The sequence below is a fragment of the Oncorhynchus keta genome, chromosome 12 (assembly GCF_023373465.1).
Source record: "Oncorhynchus keta strain PuntledgeMale-10-30-2019 chromosome 12, Oket_V2, whole genome shotgun sequence".
Classification (NCBI taxonomy): Eukaryota; Metazoa; Chordata; class Actinopteri; order Salmoniformes; family Salmonidae; genus Oncorhynchus; species Oncorhynchus keta.
Genome location: NC_068432.1, coordinates 37,178,865 through 37,200,443, shown reverse-complemented (window position 1 = coordinate 37,200,443; position 21,579 = coordinate 37,178,865). Strand labels below are relative to the sequence as shown.

Here is a 21,579-nt window from a genome sequence, read left to right as displayed (position 1 = left end):
TGCCAAACGGTACCTAAAGGACTTTCAGACCACAAGAAGCATAGGTGGTGGCAGTATCCTGCTGTGGGGGTGTTATATCAGCGACACAGACTGCGAGACTGGTCAGGATCGAGGGAAAGATGAATGGAGCAGAGTATAGAGAGATCCTTGATGAAAACCTGCTCCAGAGTGCTCAGGACCTCAGACTGGGGCGAAAGTTCATCTTGCAACAGGACAATGACCCTAAGTACACAGCCAAGACAATGCAGGAGTGGCTTCGGGACAAGTCTCTGAATGTCCTTGAGTTGCCCAGCCAGAGCCCGGACTTTAACTTGATCGGACATCTTTGGAGAGACCTGAAAATAGCTCTGCAGTGACATTTCCCATCCAACCTGACAGAGCTTGAGAGGATCTGCAGAGAAGAATGGGAGAAACTCCCCAAATACAGTTGTGCCAAGCTTGTAACTTCATACCCAAGAAGACTCAAGACTGTATTCGCTGCCAAAGGTGCTTCAACAAAGTACTGAGTAAAGAGTCTGAATACTTATGTAAATGTGATATTTCATACATTTGCAAACATTTCTAAAAAGCTGTTTTTGCTTTGTCATTATGGGGTATTTGTGTTTAGATTGATGATTTTAACTTTTTTTTTTTAACCCATTTTAGAATCGAGCTGTAACATGACAAAATGTGAAAATGTCAAGTGGGCTGATTACTTTCCAAATGCACTTTATATATAATTATTTTTTTATAAATATTTTTTCACAAAAGTAGTGCACTGGGTCTTGTATTAATGGACAGATCCGTAGCAGGCCCCCCAAAAATGTTCATCATCTCTGCTTTGGCAAAAACGGTAGTTGTGTAATTAAGAATAGTATCTTTCAGGTTGCAATAGTTGGAATTGTAAGAGTTATTGCCTTGTCACTTTCTCTGTGATTGTCATTCTAAATGGAATCCATACATTTATTTTTTTTATTTTTATTTCACCTTTATTTAACCAGGTAGGCTAGTTGAGAACAAGTTCTCATTTGCAACTGCGACCTGGCCAAGATAAAGCATAGCAGTGTGAACAGACAACACAGAGTTACACATGGAGTAAACAATTAGCAAGTCAATAACACAGTAGAAAAAAATGGGCAGTCTATATACAATGTGTGCAAAAGGCATGAGGAGGTAGGCGAATAATACAATTTTGCAGATTAACACTGGAGTGATAAATGATCAGATGGGCATGTACAGGTAGAGATATTGGTGTGCAAAAGAGCAGAAAAGTAAATAAATAAAAACAGTATAAAAACAGTATGGGAATGAGGTAGGTGAAAGAGGGTGAGCTATTTACCTATAGACTATGTACAGCTGCAGCGATCGGTTAGCTGCTCGGATAGCTGATGTTTGAAGTTGGTGAGGGAGATAAAAGTCTCCAACTTCAGCGATTTTTGCAATTTGTTCCAGTCACAGGCAGCAGAGTACTGGAACGAAAGGCGGCCAAATGAGGTGTTGGCTTTAGGGATGATCAGTGAGATACACCTGCTGGAGCGCGTGCTACGGATGGGTGTTGCCATCGTGACCAGTGAACTGAGATAAGGCGGAGCTTTACCTAGCATGGACTTGTAAATGACCTGGAGCCAGTGGGTCTGGCGACGAATATGTAGTGAGGGCCAGCCGACTAGAGCATACAAGTCGCAGTGGTGGGTGGTATAAGGTGCTTTAGTGACAAAACGGATGGCACTGTGATAGACTGCATCCAGTTTGCTGAGTAGAGTGTTGGAAGCCATTTTGTAGATGACATCGCCGAAGTCGAGGATCGGTAGGATAGTCAGTTTTACTAGGGTAAGCTTGGCAGCGTGAGTGAAGGAGGCTTTGTTGCGGAATAGAAAGCCGACTCTGGATTTGATTTTTGATTGGAGATGTTTGATGTGAGTCTGGAAGGAGAGTTTGCAGTCTAGCCAGACACCTAGGTACTTATAGATGTCCACATATTCAAGGTTGGAACCATCCAGGGTGGTGATGCTGGTCGGGCATGCGGGTGCAGGCAGCGATCGGTTGAAAAGCATGCATTTGGTTTTACTCGCGTTTAAGAGCAGTTGGAGGCCACGGAAGGAGTGCTGTATGGCATTGAAGCTCGTTTGGAGGTTTGATAGCACAGTGTCCAATGACGGGCCGAAAGTATATAGAATGGTATCGTCTGCGTAGAGGTGGATCAGGGAATCGCCCGCAGCAAGAGCAACATCATTGATATATACAGAGAAAAGAGTCGGCCCGAGAATTGAACCCTGTGGCACCCCCATAGAGACTGCCAGAGGACCGGACAGCATGCCCTCTGATTTGACACACTGAACTCTGTCTGCAAAGTAATTGGTGAACCAGGCAAGGCAGTCATCCGAAAAACCGAGGCTGTTGAGTCTGCCGATAAGAATTTGGTGATTGACAGAGTCGAAAGCCTTGGCGAGGTCGATGAAGACGGCTGCACAGTACTGTCTTTTATCGATGGCGGTTATGATATCATTTAGTACCTTGAGTGTGGCTGAGGTGCACCCGTGACCGGCTCGGAAACCAGATTGCACAGCGGAGAAGGTACGGTGGGATTCGAGATGGTCAGTGACCTGTTTGTTGACTTGGCTTTCGAAGACCTTAGATAGGCAGGGCAGGATGGATATAGGTCTATAGCAGTTTGGGTCCAGGGTGTCTCCCCTTTGAAGAGGGGGATGACTGCGGCAGCTTTCCAATCCTTGGGGATCTCAGACGATATGAAAGAGAGGTTGAACAGGCTGGTAATAGGGGTTGCGACAATGGCGGCAGATAGTTTCAGAAATAGCGGGTCCAGATTGTCAAGCCCAGCTGATTTGTACGGGTCCAGGTTTTGCAGCTCTTTCAGAACATCTGCTATCTGGATTTGGGTAAAGGAGAACCTGGAGAGGCTTGGGTGAGGAACTACGGGGGGCGGAGCTGTTGGCCGAGGTTGGAGTAGCCAGGCGGAAGGCATGGCCAGCCGTTGAGAAGTGCTTATTGAAGTTTTCGATAATCATGGATTTATCGGTGGAGACCGTGTTTCCTAGCCTCAGTGCAGTGGGCAGCTGGGAGGAGGTGCTCTTGTTCTCCATGGACTTCACAGTGTCCCAGAACTTTTTGGAGTTGGAGCTACAGGATGCAAACTTCTGCCTGAAGAAGCTGGCCTTAGCTTTCCTGACTGACTGCGTGTATTGGTTCCTGACTTCCCTGAACAGTTGCATATCGCGGGGGCTATTCAATGCTATTGCAGTCCGCCACAGGATGTTTTTGTGCTGGTCGAGGGCAGTCAGGTCTAGAGTGAACCAAGGGCTGTATCTGTTCTTGGTTCTACATTTTTTGAACGGAGCATGCTTATCCAAAATGGTGAGGAAGTTACTTTTAAAGAATGACCAGGCATCCTCAACTGACGGGATGAGGTCAATGTCCTTCCAGGATACACGGGCCAGGTCGATTAGAAAGGCCTGCTCACAGAAGTGTTTTAGGGAGCGTTTGACAGTGATGAGGGGTGGTCGTTTGACTGCGGCTCCGTGGCGGATACAGGCGATGAGGCAGTGATCGCTGAGATCCTGGTTGAAGACAGCGGAGGTATATTTGGAGGGCCAGTTGGTCAGGATGACGTCTATGAGGGTGCCCTTGTTTACAGAGTTAGGGTTGTACCTGGTGGGTTCCTTGATGATTTGCGTGAGATTGAGGGCATCTAGCTTAGATTGTAGGACTGCCGGGGTGTTAAGCATATCCCAGTTTAGGTCACCTAACAGAACAAACTCTGAAGCTAGATGGGGGGCGATCAATTCACAAATGGTGTCCAGGGCACAGCTGGGAGCTGACGGGGGTCGGTAGCAGGCGGCAACAGTGAGAGACTTGTTTCTGGAGAGAGTAATTTTCAAAATTAGTAGTTCAAACTGTTTGGGTATGGACCTGGAAAGTATGACATTACTTTGCAGGCTATCTCTGCAGTAGACTGCGACTCCGCCCCTTTGGCAGTTCTATCTTGACGGAAGATGTTATAGTTGGGTATGGAAATCTCTGAATTTTTGGTGGCCTTCCTGAGCCAGGATTCAGACACGGCAAGGACATCAGGGTTAGCAGAGTGTGCTAAAGCAGTGAGTAAAACAAACTTAGGGAGGAGGCTTCTGATGTTGACATGCATAAAACCAAGACTTTTTCGATCACAGAAGTCAACAAATGAGGGTACCTGGGGACATGCAGGGCCTGGGTTTACCTCCACATCACCCGCGGAACAGAGAAGGAGTAGTATGAGGGTGCGGCTAAAGGCTATCAAAACTGGTCGCCTAGAGCGTTGGGGGCAGAGGATAAGAGGAGCAGGTTTCTGGGCATGGTAGAATATATTCAGGGCATAATGCGCAGACAGGGGTATGGTGGGGTGCGGGTACAGCGGAGGTAAGCCCAGGCACTGGGTGATGATGAGAGAGGTTGTATCTCTGGACATGCTGGTTGTAATGGGTGAGGTCACCCAGGGGTAACAGGGGTATGCAGAGTGGATCTAGGGGCTCCATTGTGAACTAAAACAATGATAACTAACCTGAACAACAGTATACAAGGCATATTGACATTTGGGAGAGACATACAGCGAGGCATACAGTAATCACAGGTGTTGAATTGGGAAAGCTAGCTAAAAACAGTAGGCGAGGCTAATCAGCTAGCACAACAAACAGCAGGTAAAATGGCGTTGACTAGGCAACTGGGCCGACAGATAAAACAAACAAGCAGAATGGAGTACCGTGATTAATGGACAGTCCAGCGTGCGTCAGCTATGTAGCCAAGAGATCAGTGTCCAGGGGGCAGCGGTGGATGGGCAGGGAAGCTGGGCTGGCGAGTGTTATCCAGGTTTTTAAAAAAACAAACTAACAATGACTAAATAGCTTGTAGCTAGTTAGCTGGTTAGCGTCTGGAGGTTCTTGAGTGTGTCATAAAAATAAAACAAAAATTAAAGGTGATAGCGATTCCGTATCACAGTGGGTGAGGCAGGTTTCCGGAAGGTATAAACAAAATAAAAATCAAAGAGAGATAGAAAGTAAATGGGTTCAGAGTGTTTGGGATGCGGTGAGCCAGATGGTTAGCAGGCCTGTGCTAACAAGCTAACAGTTCGTAGGCCCGGGCTAGACAAGCTAGCCGTTAGCAGGCCGAATTAGCAAGCAGGGAGATAGCGAGGGCTAGAGAGCTAACCTTTGGGGGACGTCGCGATGGGGTGAGTCTGTTTATTCCTCTTCTTGCGGTGACATCGACAGACCGGTCGTGGGCCCGGGTAATTGTAGCCCGGAACAAAACAAGAACAAAACCCTGTCCTCAAACATTTACATCAAAATGTGCAAAGTTATGGGCAAGGACACAAAACATCCACCTCAAATTAAATATTTTTGTTCATCAAATAACATTGAAACAATTACCTTTTCTGCAGTATTAATTTACCATCCTTACAAACCACGTCATGTAAATGTATATTACTGTATTGTACATTGGCTGGTCATCTAGGTTTGGAACCTGTAGACTTTCCATCACCATGAAGAAAAACATGTGCAATACAGTAATTGAGTAGGCCTACAATGAGACATCAAGTGGGTTGTGATTATGTGATGTGATGATGTGGCTCAGATGGTAGAGCATGGTGCTTGCAATGCTAAGGTTGTGGATTTAATTCCAACAGTGGGGCAGTACGAAAATATATGCATTCACTACTGTAAGTAGAGTGTTTAGTAAAAGGAACAAATAGACCATTTCATGTTTTAATAAGTTTCATTTGCATAGTATTTCAAGAAACTGGAAAACCTAGTGGGGAGAACAAGTATTTGATACACTGCCGATTTTGCAGGTTTTCCTACTTACAAAGCATGTAGAGGTCTGTAATTTTTTATCATAGGTACACTTCAACTGTAACAGACGGAATCTAAAACAAAAATCCAGAAAATCACATTGTATGATTTTTAAATAATTAATTTGCATTTTATTGCATGACATAAGTATTTGATCACCTACCAACCAGTAAGAATTCCGGATCTCACAGACCTGTTAGTTTTCTTTAAGAAGCCCTCATGTTCTCCACACCTGTTTGAACTGCACCTGTTTGAACTCGTTACCTGTATAAAAGACACCTGTCCACACACTCAATCAAACAGACTCCAACCTCTCCACAATGGCCAAGACCAGAGAGCTGTGTAAGGACATCAGGGAAGCAGCTTGGTGGAAATCAACAACTGTTGGCGCAATTATTAGAAAATGGACGTTCAAGATGACGGTCAATCACCCTCGGTCTGGGGCTCCATGCAAGATCTCACCTTGTGGGGCATCAATGATCATGAGGAAGGTGAGGGATCAGTCCAGAACTACACGGCAGTACCTGGTCAATGACCTGAAGAGAGCTGGGACCACAGTCTCAAAGAAAACCATTAGTAACACACTACGCCGTCATGGATTAAAATCCTGCAGTGCGCGTAAGGTCCCCCTGCTCAAGCCAGCGTATGTCCAGGACCGTCTGAAGTTTGCCAATGACCATCTGGATGATGCAGAGGAGGAATGGGAGAAGGTCATGTGGTCTGATGAGACAAAAATAGAGCTTTTTGGTCTAAACTCCACTCGCCGTGTTTGGAGGAAGAAGAAGGATGAGTACACCCATGAAGCATGGAGGTGGAGACATCATTCTTTGGGGATGCTTTTCTGCAAAGGGGACAGGACGACCCTGTTTGGCCCTGTCCGGGGGTGTCCTCGGATGGGGCCACAGTGTCTCCTGACCCCTCCTGTCTCAGCCTCCAGTATTTATGCTGCAGTAGTTTATGTGTCGGGGGGCTAGGGTCAGTTTGTTATATCTGGAGTACTTCTCCTGTCCTATTCGGTGTCCTGTGTGAATCTAAGTGTGCGTTCTCTAATTCTCTCCTTCTCTCTTTCTTTCTCTCTCTCGGAGGACCTGAGCCCTAGGACCATGCCCCAGGACTACCTGACATGATGACTCCTTGCTGTCCCCAGTCCACCTGGCCATGCTGCTGCTCCAGTTTCAACTGTTCTGCCTTACTATTATTCAACCATGCTGGTCATTTATGAACATTTGAACATCTTGGCCACGTTCTGTTATAATCTCCACCCGGCAAAGCCAGAAGAGGACTGGCCACCCCACATATGCTCTCTCTAATTCTCTCTTTCTTTCTCTCTCTCGGAGGACCTGAGCCCTAGGACCGTGCCCCAGGACTACCTGACATGATGGCTCATTGCTGTCCCCAGTCCACCTGACTGTGCTGCTGCTCCAGTTTCAACTGTTCTGCCTTATTATTATTCGACCATGCTGGTCATTTATGAACATTTGAACATCTTGGTCATGTTCTGTTATAATCTCTACCCGGCACAGCCAGAAGAGGACTGGCCACCCCACATAGCCCGGTTCCTCTCTAGGTTTCTTCCTAGGTTTTGGCCTTTCTAGGGAGTTTTTCCTAGCCACCGTGCTTTTACACCTGCATTGTTTGCTGTTTGGGGTTTTAGGCTGGGTTTCTGTACAGCACTTTGAGATATCAGCTGATGTACGAAGGGCTATATAAATACATTTGATTTGATTTGATTTGACCGCACCGTATTAAGGGGAGGATGGATGGGGCCATGTATCGCGAGATCTTGGCCAACAACCTCCTTCCACCAGTAAGAGCATTGAAGATGGATCGTGGCTGGGTCTTCCAGCATGACAACGACCCGAAACACACAGCCAGGGCAACTAAGGAGTGGCTCCGTAAGAAGCATCTCAAGGTCCTGGAGTGGCCTAGCCAGTCTCCATACCTGAACCCAATAGAACATCTTTGGAGGGAGCTGAAAGTCCGTATTGTCCATCGACAGACCCGAAATCTGAAAGATCTGGAGAAGGTCTGTATGGAGGAGTGGGCCAAAATCCCTGCTGCAGTGTGTGCACACCTGGTCAAGAACTATAGAGAACGTATGATCTCTGTAATTGCAAACAAAGGTTTCTGTACCAAATATTAAGTTCTGCTTGTCTGATGTATCAAATGCTTACTGTATGTCATGCAATAAAATGCAAATGAATTACTTAAAAATCATACAATGTGATTTTCTGGATTTTTGTTTTAAATTCCGTCTGTCACAGTTGAAGTGCACCTATGATAAAAAAAATACAGACCTCTACATGCTTTGTAAGTAGGAAAACCTGCAAAATCAGCAGAGTATCAAATACTTGTTCTCCCCACTGTATATCAAGCAAGTATTTTTATATTCCACAAATATTATTAGATGCACTGTTTTGCACAGATAATTATCAGACTCAAGTCACAAATGCTGGTAAACACTCAAATAGATGTCGTATTTTAAAAAATCACAAAAGTAGTGCACTGGGCCTTTACTAGTCTATATTAGTGGACCAATAGACTTCTTCAGCAGGGGCAAATATTTGTTTTCTGCATCGCAACACCCCCAACTCTAAACTACTTCCTGCTGCTATGAAACCACCAATATAAAAATACATTTTTATAAAGCGTTGAATCATTTAGCATGGAATGTCTTAAAGAAGATTAAAATGTCCTTTGATGGTATTTTATAGTTGTCAGCGTTTGATATCTTCCCTTTTCAAGGATGTATGACTGCTATCAAATTTCAAAGTCCTTTCAAAACCTTGCCATCCAGTTTTCCTAAAATCTACTGATCACTTTATCTCATTATATGCAGATGATATTTTACTCTATCTAGGCAATGCATATTAACCACTCCCAAACGCTTTGAAGAGCATAGATAAATGCAGCTTCATCTCAAGAAAAATTATAATAGGAATCTAAACAAGTCAGCCCTACTGCCTCTCGGGACTTCCTTAGATAAAACAGCCAGAAACATTAACAGAACAGTCCAATCAATTCAATCGGACCTCTGTAGATGGAATAATATAACAGTTGCTTTAACCGGCATAACATCTATTGTCAAAATGAATACGCCACGGCAAAATGTCTGTAATTCAATACATGCCATAGATAATTTAGCCTTCAGGTATCAACATATTTTAAAACAAATTATTTAATAAAATATTGAATTTCGCCTGAATAACACATTCATAAATGGCTAAAAAGACAGTCAAAAAAGATATGATAAGAATAAGGTTTTGAAGTGTCTGTCCTACATCTAGGAAATGTTTTGGTTTTCTTAGACACATTTAACCCTTTATTTTGTTGGCACAAAACTACCTGCATATTTCCATTTGTTTATATGGATTGCTTTCAGAAGGAGAGTACCATCGTGTTCGTGAGAATATCCCCTTTCCATAGTAGGTCATATTAGTTTGTAGCTCAAACGGTTCATACGCTACAGACCGAAGTTGCCATATCAGGTTTACCCACTTCAGACGAGTCCCGAGACAGTGTTGTGGATGTGGAGCAGGGCGACGTGCCTGGTAAAACTGATGAGGAGGATAAAGATAATTATTGTTTTATTATCTCACTTCATTAAATCAATCAATTACATTATATGTAGTAATCCCTTTTGCATCAACAGTTGTCAAAAGTGGTTTACAGTTGATGATTGAGATAACATTTTTATTTATAATCTAAATAAATGTATGTAATGTACTGAAAAGCCTAACTGGAGGGCATGGCTCTCTCACACAACTGCAGATCACGGGGCAGTGGAATTGAAGCCACAAACTTAAGTTTACCTCATACGTTTTTCAGGTAATATGGAGCTCTCCGGGATTAATGGCAGAGTAATACAATTATGGGTCTGATATAATGCATGAGCTCAAAAGGTTTATGACTCCCTTTTCGTTCCATTAAAGATGTACTGCAGCGGGGAGAAGAGATTTGGATAGATCCATTTGATTTGGATAGATCCATTGTCGCTCATGTTAGCAAACTCCCTAAAACCAGCACTGCTGCCAGCACCATAAATGCACATGCGTAAAAAGGCACATTGTCCAATCCCTGCAGCGATGTTTAAATAAGACACGTCCCAGGTAGATCCGTTCAAGTCATACCCCACTTAACACTCAGACGAAGGGTCCCTTAATTTATTCATGATGATATAACCGTTCACACAATATTAATGCTTTTACGCATTATGTTTTCTTGATTAAAATTTTGTTTTTGTTTTTTTAAATTCAAAACTTGATAATGGTCATCTGGGATCGTGATTCGACCATTTCAAAGCGGATTTGGCATGTAGCAGGTTGTTGTGTGTGTTTCTGCAAGACTCAACAAGAACACTACCCATAACATTGTGAGAGAGACCAAGCTGCAGCAGGTGCGTCTCGACACTTGGGATACCCATAACATCCGAGGCAACTGTCAGGACATTACATGGATTTTCTGAGCGGCAGCGGTGCTGGGCTGAGGTCGGAGATGCATGGGGAACAAAGCGAGGAAGGTTCAGGATTATATCCCGTTGCTGACTTCAACTTCTCTTTCATGCTTAACAAAACGAACCAGTCCTTTGGAGAGTACGCTCACTTGTCTGATTTGGAGAAAAGTGATTTATTCGGGGATGGATCCGCCGTCCTGAGAATAATAATCTCTGTGATTTACTCTGTGGTCTGTACCTTGGGGTTGATAGGAAACATCCTTGTATTATATCTCATGAAGTCTAAACAAGTCTGGAAGAAATCGTCCATTAACCTTTTCGTGACGAGTTTAGCGTTGACTGATTTCCAGTTTGTATTAACTCTTCCTTTTTGGGCAGTGGAGAACGCTTTGGACTTCACCTGGCTTTTTGGAAAAGCCATGTGCAAGATAGTGTCTTACGTGACAGCGATGAATATGTACGCAAGTGTGTTTTTCCTGACTGCTATGAGTGTGGCACGGTACTGGTCGGTTGCATCGGCTCTCAAGAGCAGGCGGCGCCGTCACCGCTGCTGCTCCGCGCGTCTTATGAGCATTGTCATATGGGTTGCTGCTATATCCGCAGCTTTGCCCCATGCGGTGTTCTCCACAACGGCGACTGTCTCCAACGAGGAACTGTGCCTTGTTAAATTTCCAGACACCGTTGACGCACAATTCTGGCTTGGACTTTACCATAGTCAAAAAGTACTGATCGGGTTTCTAATACCGCTGGGGATCATCTCCGTCTGCTACCTGCTGCTTTTGCGCTTCATCACATCCAGGAATGTGAACACCTCCAGCGCAAAGAGGCGCTCCAAAGTGACTAAATCTGTGACTATAGTGGTTCTGTCATTCTTCCTCTGTTGGTTGCCGAACCAGGCACTAACGGCGTGGGGAATTCTCATAAAACTCAACGTTGTGCATTTCAGTTGGGCATATTACACCACGCAGGCATATATATTCCCAGTGTCTGTCTGTTTGGCGCACTCTAACAGCTGTCTAAACCCCATATTGTATTGTCTAATGAGAAGAGAGTTCAGAAAGGCTTTGAAAAAACTTTTTTGGCAAATAACTTCTCCATCCGTGACCAACATGAGACCATTTACGGCGACGACCAAGCCAGAGCAAGACGAGCATGGACATGCGTTGGTACCGTTAAGTCCGGCAGAGCCAGCCTTGGTTTTCTATCCACCTGGTGTTGTCATTTACAATGGGAGAAACGATATGCTCCCGAACAGTACGTAGCCTGTGTTAATACATGCAGCCTACCAAGCTGTCAACGGTGCCAAGTCGATTTGCTTGGATGTATTAATGTGTTGATCGATTAATTAATTAATTAAATATATATACATGTATTTATTTATTTCTATCAACACTATTTTTGTCAATTTTACGCATCAGTGAGAACTGTCATGCCCTGGACTGATTGAAGCCCAAACTTGCCTAGACAGATTCATACATGTATTGTAGAGACCTTTTCCAATGGCACTCAATCGTGTTACAACTGAATAACGGGCATTTCCCTTTCCCTCTTCGAAATGTGTTTCATAGATGCACATCATTCATGTGTAAAACAAGTCAGTCCATTAATCTTATGTAAATTGTGGGCTTTAATGTCTATGTGTGGCACATCAAAATAAAGACCTGGATCATCTTGACATACACAGCTTGATAGATTACAACTGTGATGTGGTAAATAAGTCTTACACACGCTCCTTGGTTTTACATGACTTGCACTGCCTTTTTACAATTACTGTGATATATCTAACCGGTAGAATCTATTTAAGTTGCACAAAGACGTTATAAGTCAGTAATTGAAGTGGAAACAAACAGTGGGCTATCTTACCCTCTTCTCTCCCCCCACATTTACCTGAATGTTCTGTCCTTCATTGTCTTTCAGAGTTCAATTTAGAGGTGCAGTGTGTGAGATAGTTATTTGACATCACTTGTAATCATGACTATTATAAGAGCATACACCAGCAGTTAGTCCTTTATTCTGAGCTAATTGCTTCTAGGAAAAATTGGCATGCCAGAGGTGTGCAGTGACCTGTAAAGTTGCTTATGAAAGGTGGGGGGTTGACAGACACCTACTCACTCTGCACCAACTATAAAGAGCACTGCAAGGGGCACATCATTGACAGTACCCCTCAGGGTAGACCGCATGACATACTGCATCTCTGTGGATGCATACCACGCGATAAACTGCACAATACATGCTTCTGTGTAAATCTCTTTCAGAGGAGTTAAACTTCTTCCTTTTTATTAATTACATTTCGATTTATGTGCCTGGCAGAATTCATCTGGAGCCACTTGGTTCACGGTTTAGGCTTTAATAGATGTTGGAGAGTAGTCAGGTTGAAAGCCTTGACTAAGGGCACAACATTAGAATGCTTCATATGTTTTTATCAAGATCTTTTTGAGAACATCTACACCGGAGGGAGGTGGAATGGAAATCATTGATCTGCACACAGTTAGTTCTGCCATGCTCAGTTACATATACCGTACAGTTGAAGTCGGATGTCTACATACACTTAGGATGGCGTAAAACTAGTTTTTCAACCACTCCACAAATGTCTTGCAAGTCGGTTAGGACATCTACTTTGAGCATGACAAAAGTAATTTTTCCAACATTTGTTTACAGACAGATTATTTCACTTATAATTCACTGTATCACAATTCCAGTGGGTCAGGAGTTTACATTACACTAAGTTGACTGTGCCTTCAGACAGCTTGGAAAATTGCAGAAAATGACGTCATGGCTTTAGAAGCTGCTGATAGGCTAATTGACATAATTTGAATCAATTGGAGGTGTATCTGTGGATGTATTTCCTACCTTCAAACTCAGTGCAAGTCATTTTGCTTGACATCATGGGAAAATCAAAAGAAATTGTAAAAAAAAATATATATATGTAGACCTCCACAAGTCTGGTTCATCCTTGGGAGCAATTTCCAAACGCCTGAAGGTACCACGTTCATCTGTACAAACAATAGTACGCAAGTTTAAACACCATGGGACCATGCAGCCGCTCAGGAAGGAGACGGGTTCGGTTTCCTAGAGATAAACGTACTTTGGTGCGAAAAGTGCAAATCAGTCCCAGAACAACAGCAAAGGATCTTGTGAAGATGCTGGTGGAAACAGCTACAAAAGTATCTATATCCACAGTAAAACAGGTCCTATGTCGACATAACCTGAAAGGCCACTGAGCAAGGAAGAAGCCACAGCTCCAAAACTGCCATAAAAAAGCCAGACTACAGTTTGCAACTGCACATGGGGACAAAGATCGTACTTTTTGGAGAAATGTCCTCTGGTCTGATGAAACAAAAACAACTGTTTCGGCCATGAAGACCATCGTTATGTTTGGAGGGAAAAGGGGGAGGCTTGTAAGCCGAAGAACACCGTCCCAACCATGAAGCACGGCGGTGGCAGCATCATGTTGTTGGGGTGCTTTGCTGCAGGAGAGACTGGTGCACTTCACAAAATAGATGACATCATGAGGAAGGACAATTACGTGGATATATTGAAGCAACATCTCAAGACCTCAGTCAGGAAGTTAAAGCTTGGTTGCAAATGGGCCTTCCAAATGGACAATGACCCAAAGCATACTTCCAAAGTTGTGGCAAAATGTCTTAAGGACAACAAAGTCAAGGTATTGAAGTGGCCATCACAAAGCCCTGACCTCAATCCTATAGAAAATTTTCTGGGCAGAACTGAAAATGTGTGTGCGAGCAAGGAGGCCTACAAACCTGACTCAGTTACACCAGCTCTGTCAGGAGGAATGGGCCAAAATTCAAAATTCAAATTTTGACCCCCTGGGATTGTGATGAAAGAAATTTAAGCTGAAATAAGTCATTATGTCTACTATTATTCTGTCATTTCACATTCTTAAAATAAAGTGGTTTTAACTGACCTAAAACAGGGATTTTGTACTAGGATTAATTGTCAGGAATTGTGAAAACTGAGTTTAAATGTATTTAGCTAAGGTGTACTTAAACTTCTGAATTCAACTGTATAATGCATATTTTGAAGCCGTTTACAAAACCCTTCAAAGGATTTAAAGAATAGAGGGAGACCAGGTTAATACAGGGTCTTCGTAATATCTTTATTAAAATAGATTATTCCACGTATCTGATGTGGAGGGCGATGAACAGACAACCAAGTAAAGACATTGTTGATGTGAAGAGGACCACCACAATCACACGTCTTGCCATGTTGACCAACGACCCAGTCCCGCCCCTACGATGATCTGAGCCAGCTGCGTCATACACGTGAGCGCTGCACAATCCATGCCGGTACCTCGATCCTGTCCAGCAAGATTACCTTTCCCCAGGTTCCTCTGCACCTGGTGGGAGGATGGAAAACGTTCCATTTTTATAAGTATAATGTCACAAGAGGAAAACATTTATGTCAGAAATTCCATAAGAAACACTCTCACACTCAAGTGTGCACACCACACAAATATGCACATATGCGCACACACACACATGTGCACACATATGCACACACACACATGCACACACAACAAAATGTATTCATGACAAACGTATTCACAGTTCACACTATAAAACACGTAGTGAAAATCATGTGGTGAAACTGAAGGGAATGGGAGACATGGTGACACAATACTTGAATAAGAGTGGCTGGGGAAGAGTCTTGTGAACATGCCTTGTAAGCAGAATTAGAAGCAATGCCTCATCTCCAAATCAATAAACTAGTTAACACAAATCCCCTTCATGTCCTGCTCTATACTGTAGGTGACACGTCTGCTCCTGCTCCTCCCCTCTGGCATACGACATCGACAGAATATTAACCACCGGTCCTGGGATTCATCATTATGCACACCTGGCACTCATCATTACGTGCACCTGGGAATCATTATCATTATGATTCACACCTGGACTCTGTTACCTTCATAATTTCCTCCTCTTTATATGTCAGTCCCCATTTCATTCACCAGTTTGCATTGTTCTTGTGTATTGATGTCCTGCCTTATGTTAGTGTCGTGTTCTTGTTGTTTTATTAAAACATTTCATCTGCACCTGCTTCCGACTCACCACCCCATCATTACAATAGGGAGTAAATAAATTGACAACACAATAGATTACTCGGCAATGGAGCTCAGTTTGAAATAATTCTGTGTAATTGACTAATCTATCAGAGTGGATAGTGGAAAGCAGGCACATTACAAATGTGTGCTCTATGGTAGTGAAATTGAGGATTTTAAAAATGTGTTTATTTATTTAACTAGGCAAGTCAGTTAAGAACAAATTCTTATTTACAATGACGGCCTACCGCGGCCAAACCTGGACAATGCTGGGCCAATTGTGCCCTGCACTATGGGACTCCCAAGCACGGACGGATGTGATACAGCCTGGATTTGAACCAGGGACTGTAGTGACACCTCTTGCACTGGGCTGCAGTGCCTTCGACCGCTGACCACCTGGGAGCAAAGGGTGGGAAAACTTTTGCTTTGTCACTTATGAGCGTTTTTGGAATCATTCCATCTGTTTTATTATGCAGTATTCGTATTTCCCCAATTTATAGTGAAAGCAGTGATTTAAGGATTATCTCTACTGAAATTAATCAGCCTCGTGCATCGGCAGACTGGACTACAGTTAGTCATTTGGGACTTTATTGCGGTACATTATGTTCTCAGGTGGATAACATGGATATTATAAGATAATATGGATAAAATAGTAGACATCCAAATAATTTAGATTGATTATGCTAATTAAATCTCAAAGAAAATAGATTTTCATTGAGATATATTACCATAATCAATCTAAATGATTTAGATCAAATTCAGATTTGGATCAAAACTGTCCTCATTTTATAGATATTTTCACTAACCAGTGAAAAGTGCTGTCCAGAGATGTCCTTACTGAAGGTGACAGGAAGGGTTGAATATAAGGTAAAGTGCAGATTGGCCGAAGATAATCTCATAAATCTCTTTTTCCATCCAAAGCCAAAATTTCCCTATTTACATCCTTAAAGGTTGTGTTCACTTCTAAACCAAAACACTAATAGAAAAGCATTATGTCTTAGCGAAGCCTGTTTCACATCTGGGTAGTTCCATGTCATTTCAGCAAATCATGACACCCACCACTTCAGATTGTTCTGAAATCGTTTCTGTAGTTAGAAAGAGATAAGATGATCATTTCTGCAACGTTATCATTTTGAAATATAATATAAAATGTAATTGGCCATTTTAATAGGATTCATATAACATTCAATAAATATAGTACAATATAATATAGTTGCCATCGATAAAATGCAATTGTGTTCATTGTCCGTAGCTTATACCTGCCCATACTATAGCCCCACCACTATTGGGCACTCTGTTCAAAACTTTGACATCAGCAAACCGCTCGCCCACACGATGCCATACACGTGCTCTGCGGTTGTGAGGCCGGTTGGACTTACTACCAAATTCTCTAAAACGGCATTGGAGGTGGCATATGGTAGATAAATTAACATTAAATTATCTGGCAACAGCTCTGGTGGACATTCCTGCAGTCAGCATGCCAATTGCACACTCCCTCAAAACTTGAGACATCTGTGGAGTTGTGTTGTGTGACAAAATTGCACATTTTAGAGTAGCCTTTTACTGTCTCCCAGCACAAGGTGCAACTGTGTAATGATCATGCTGTTTAATTAGCTTTTTGATATGTCACACCTGTCAGGTGGATGGATTATCTTGGCAAATGAGAACTACTCACTAACGGGGATGTAAACAAATTTGTGCACAATATTTGAGAGAAATAAGCTTTTGTTCATATGGAACCATTCTGGAACCTTATATTTTAGCTCATGAAACATGGGACCAACACTTTACATGTTGCGTTTAGATTTTTCTTCAGTGTAGTATTAGTTTGCTATGTCTGACAAGTAGTATGGAGCTGTGGCAAATAGTATTGTTTCTTCATCCTATGTTCTCAGTGAGTTGTGGGATTTGTTTTCCTCTGTTCAGATGACTAATTTCTCTGAACCCCCCATCTAACCTGACAGAGCTTGAGAGGATTTGCAGAGACGAATGGGAGAAACTCCCCAAATATAATTTAGGTGTGCCAAGCGTGTAGCGTCATATCCAAGAAGACCCGACGCTGTAATCGCTGCCAAATGTGCTTCAACAAAGTACTGAGTAAAGGGTCTGAATACTTATGTAAATGTGATATTTCATTTTTTTTTTTTATAAATTTGCAAAAATTTCTAAAAACCTGTTTTTGCTTTGTCATTATGGGGTATTGTGTGTAGATTGATGAGGGGGGGAAGTATTGAATCCATTTTAGAGTAAGGTTGTAACGTAACAAAATGTGGAAAAAGTCAAGGGGTCTGAATACCTTCTGAATGCACTGTATGTACAGTTGACTTGTGAAACAACATTTGAAACAGTGGCCAACAAAAGTGTCAGATTTTCACCTAATAGAAGGAACACCACCATCTATTGGTCAGAACCTGGTAATATCAGAATGTGGGGTGGGACAAAAACCTAACAACTTCAATTACTATTTTCTCTGAACATCACCAAATGCACTGAAAATATGTTACATAGGGTGAAGAAACAATACTCTGAGCTGCAGCTCCATACTACTTGTCAGAGATAGAGAACTGATACTATATACTGGTTGTTATGGTAGGTTTGATGTGGGGTGTCCTTGGGTGGCTTTTCACCATTTCTTTGGATTCCTAACTCATTGTTAGAAAAATCAGATGTTAGGTACTATATTCATTAAATATTATATGAATGCTATATATTAAAATTTACATTTTGGGTGCAATCAATTAGCTTAATTTCCCAGAATAATGTTGCAGGAATGCTAATCTTTTCTATATCTACGACTTTGACGACTTCTGTAACCGTAATAGCCTTGGTTTCATGCATGTTAACATTAGAAGCCTCCTCCCTAAGTTTGTTCTATTCACTGCTTTAGCATACTCTGCCAACCCAGATGTTCTAGCTGTGTCTGAATCCAGATTTAGGAAGACCACCAAAAATTCTGAAATTTTAATTCCAAACTACAACATTTTCAGACAAGATAGAACTGCCAAAGGGGGCGGTGTTGCAATCTACTGCAAAGATAGCCTGCAGAGTTCTGTCCTACTATCCAGGTCTGTACCCAAACAATTTGAACTTATACTTTTAAAAATCCACCTCTCTAAAGACAAATCTCTCACCGTTGCCGCCTGCTATAGACCAGCCTCTGCCCCCAGCTGTGCTCTGGACACCATATGTGAACTGATTGCCCCCCATCTATCTTCAGAGCTCGTGCTGCTAGGCGACCTAAACTGGAACATGCTTACAGTTTTTTTTGATTGCTTAAGCACGATTTTCAAAACTGGGCCGGTGTTTTCAAAACACTACACACAATTAGCACAACCACACACCCAATAAGCAAAACACTACAGATCCTTTGCAAAATTAAACACTCTTGTAAAAACTATACACTTCTTTTTAAAAACCACACTTTGTTACCATATGAAACACACACGTTTCACATTACTATACTCTGTTTGCACGAGTTACACTCTGCTGTGATAAACCTAAAACACTTTTAGCACTTCTACTTCCCTATGATTAGAGTAGGCTACTATCAACAAAGTACAAATATAATGTCAATTCACCAAACACTACACAAGACCAATGTTGCAGACTGAAGAAACTAATTTATTTCTCAACACGCCCAAAATGTTGACATGGAGCTTCATAATACTGTAACCAAACGTCACTTTACGTATTGTAAGATCAAAAAAATAAAATAACAAATAACTAGACATTGTCTCTTCGCCTAGCTGGTTCTGGCCAGAGAATTTCATCAACATCGCAGGCAATGTTGTCATTAGCAAGACAACTTGGAAAGAAACGTCTTGAATGACGAATCCATCCTTGCATTGCTGCTACCTCCATCTGGTCACAGGCCTCCTCCATGGCTTGGATGAGGGGTACCTCAGCCTGGAGACAGAGATCATATACCTTCCACCGACATGCTGAGAAAAACTCTTCTATAGGGTTGAGGAATGGAGAGTATGGTGGAAGATATAGGACGGTGAAATGTGGATGTTGCTGAAACCAGATCTGAACCAGACCAGAGCGGTGGAAAGACACATTGTCCCAGACAACAATGTATTGCATATGATCGATTTGATTTGCTGCTGTTATGTTGTGCAATTGGTCCAAGAATGTAAGTATGAGTGCTGTGTTGTAAGGGCCCATATGGGCATGGCGGTGGAGGACACCATTCTGTGTAATGGCTGCACAGAGTGTTATATTACCCCCACGTTGCCCTGGGACATTGACTATAGCCCTGTGGCAAATGATGTTTCTTCCCCTCCTTCGTGTTCTCGTCAGGTTGAACCCAGCCTCATCTACGTAAATGGTCTCATGCTGGATCTCCTCTCCATCCATTCGTAAAACTCTGAAAAACAGTGTCAGGCAAAATTGTGTAGTTCAGTGTAGATCTAGTATACATATTACAGTACAGTAAAAGATTATGAGACAGTATGCAAGATCACACTGCTAAAGTGAATACATACCTCTGCATAATCATGCCGCAGTCGTTTCACCCTTTCGGAATTGCGCTCGAAAGGCACTCGATAAATTTGCTTCATTTGAATATGTGTTTTTTTTAGGATGCGTGCCAGTGTTGATGTTGAGACCTGATGGATGTCGTTGAAAATGGCGTGGTTATTGACAATGTTAGCTTGGAGCTGCTTGTGTGTTATAGCATTGTTGGCCAAAACCATGTTTACTATCTCCCTCTCTTGCTGTTCTGTGAACATAGGAGGCCTTCCCCCTTGTCGTCCCTGACCCTCAATCCTATGTAGAAAAAAAACAGTATAAAATAGTACAGTAATTTCACAGGAAAAGGTAACAGAAGTGTTGATAGTGCATCGAATACAGTACTGTAAGCAGTTACTGAAACCGTGCAGATGTTTTTGATATGATGATATTTTTACAATACCCATTTTCCAGTCTAAATGTTCTCATCACACTTGCCACTGTATATCGGCTTAGATTTGGCTGTACTCGCAGTCCAGCTTCCCTCAGCGTCAGGCCGTGGTTGACAACGTGGTCAACCAGTGTTGCGCGGATCTCATTTGTCAGATTCGGTCCTCTTTGAGCACCTTCTTGTCTTCCTCCTCCTCGTCCTCCTCGTTCTTCTCGTCCTCCTCGTTCTCCTCGTCCTCCTCCTCTTTCTCCTCCTCTTTCCATTGTGCTTGAAGGCCGATGAACTCACCTGCTGCTTTTTATAGTGCTAATACACCTGATTGGTGTGTCTACAATTAAGCAAACAAGTGTTTGCACACCTGATGACTGTGTTGAACCAATAGGTTGGATGTGGGAGACCTGGGTGTGGTAATCTGACAGTCAGTGCTTTGGTATTGCAAGGATGTGACTTCATGATACATTTTTGTGTGTAATGTATGTTAAGTGTGTTTAATGTTTTGCAAATCACTGTGTGTAGAGTTTTGCTACAAGTGTGAGGTTGACAATGTGCTTATAGTTGTGCAAATGTGGGCTGATGTTTTGCTTCTTGAGTGTAAGGTTTTGCTAATAGTGTACTATTTTTAATTTTAGTGTGTAATCAATCCAAAAAAACTGTAACACCCCAGCCATCCTACAATCTAAACTTGATGCCCTCAATCTCACACAAATTATCAATGAACCTACCAGGTACCTCCCCAAAGCCTTAAACACGGGCACCCTCATAGATATCATCCTAACCAACTTGCCCTCGAAATATACCTCTGCTGTCTTCAACCAAGATCTCAGCGATCACTGCCTCATTGCCTGCATCCGTAATGGGTCAGCGGTCAAACGACCTCCACTCATCACTGTAAAACGCATCCTGAAACACTTCAGCGAGCAGGCCTTTCTAATCGACCTGGCCGGGGTATCCTGGAAGGATATTGATCTCATCCCGTCAGTAGAGGATGCCTGGATATTTTTTTTAAATGCCTTCCTAACCATCTTAAATAAACATGCCCCATTCAAGAAATTTAGAACCAGGAACAGATAGAGCCCTTGGTTCTCCCCAAACCTGACTGCCCTTAACCAACACAAAAACATCCTATGGTGTTCTGCATTAGCATCGAACAGCCCCTGTGATATGCAGCTGTTCAGGGAAGCTAGAAACCATTATACACAGGCAGTTAGAAAAGCCCAGGCTAGCTTTTTCAAGCAGACATTTGCTTCCTGCAACACTAACTCAAAAAAGTTCTGGGACACTGTAAAGTCCATGGAGAATAAGAACACCTCCTCCCAGCTGCCCACAAGATAGGAAACACTGTCAC

General features: G+C 42.7%; 1 protein-coding gene and 1 pseudogene across 1 annotated transcript; one reads left to right on the top strand and one right to left on the bottom strand.

Annotated features, from left to right (window-relative positions):
* The first annotated feature begins 10,205 nt into the window (after nt 1-10,205).
* Nucleotides 10,206-11,868, top strand: LOC118391722 (relaxin-3 receptor 1-like). The gene has a single exon (XM_035783223.2). It carries the CDS (start codon nt 10,272-10,274, stop codon nt 11,532-11,534), a length of 1,263 nt encoding a protein of 420 aa, XP_035639116.1. The 5' UTR covers nt 10,206-10,271; the 3' UTR covers nt 11,535-11,868.
* Nucleotides 11,869-20,385: 8,517 nt separating this feature from the next.
* The window catches only part of LOC118375606 (alpha-methylacyl-CoA racemase-like), a 65,233-nt pseudogene continuing 64,039 nt past the window's right edge, over nt 20,386-21,579 (bottom strand).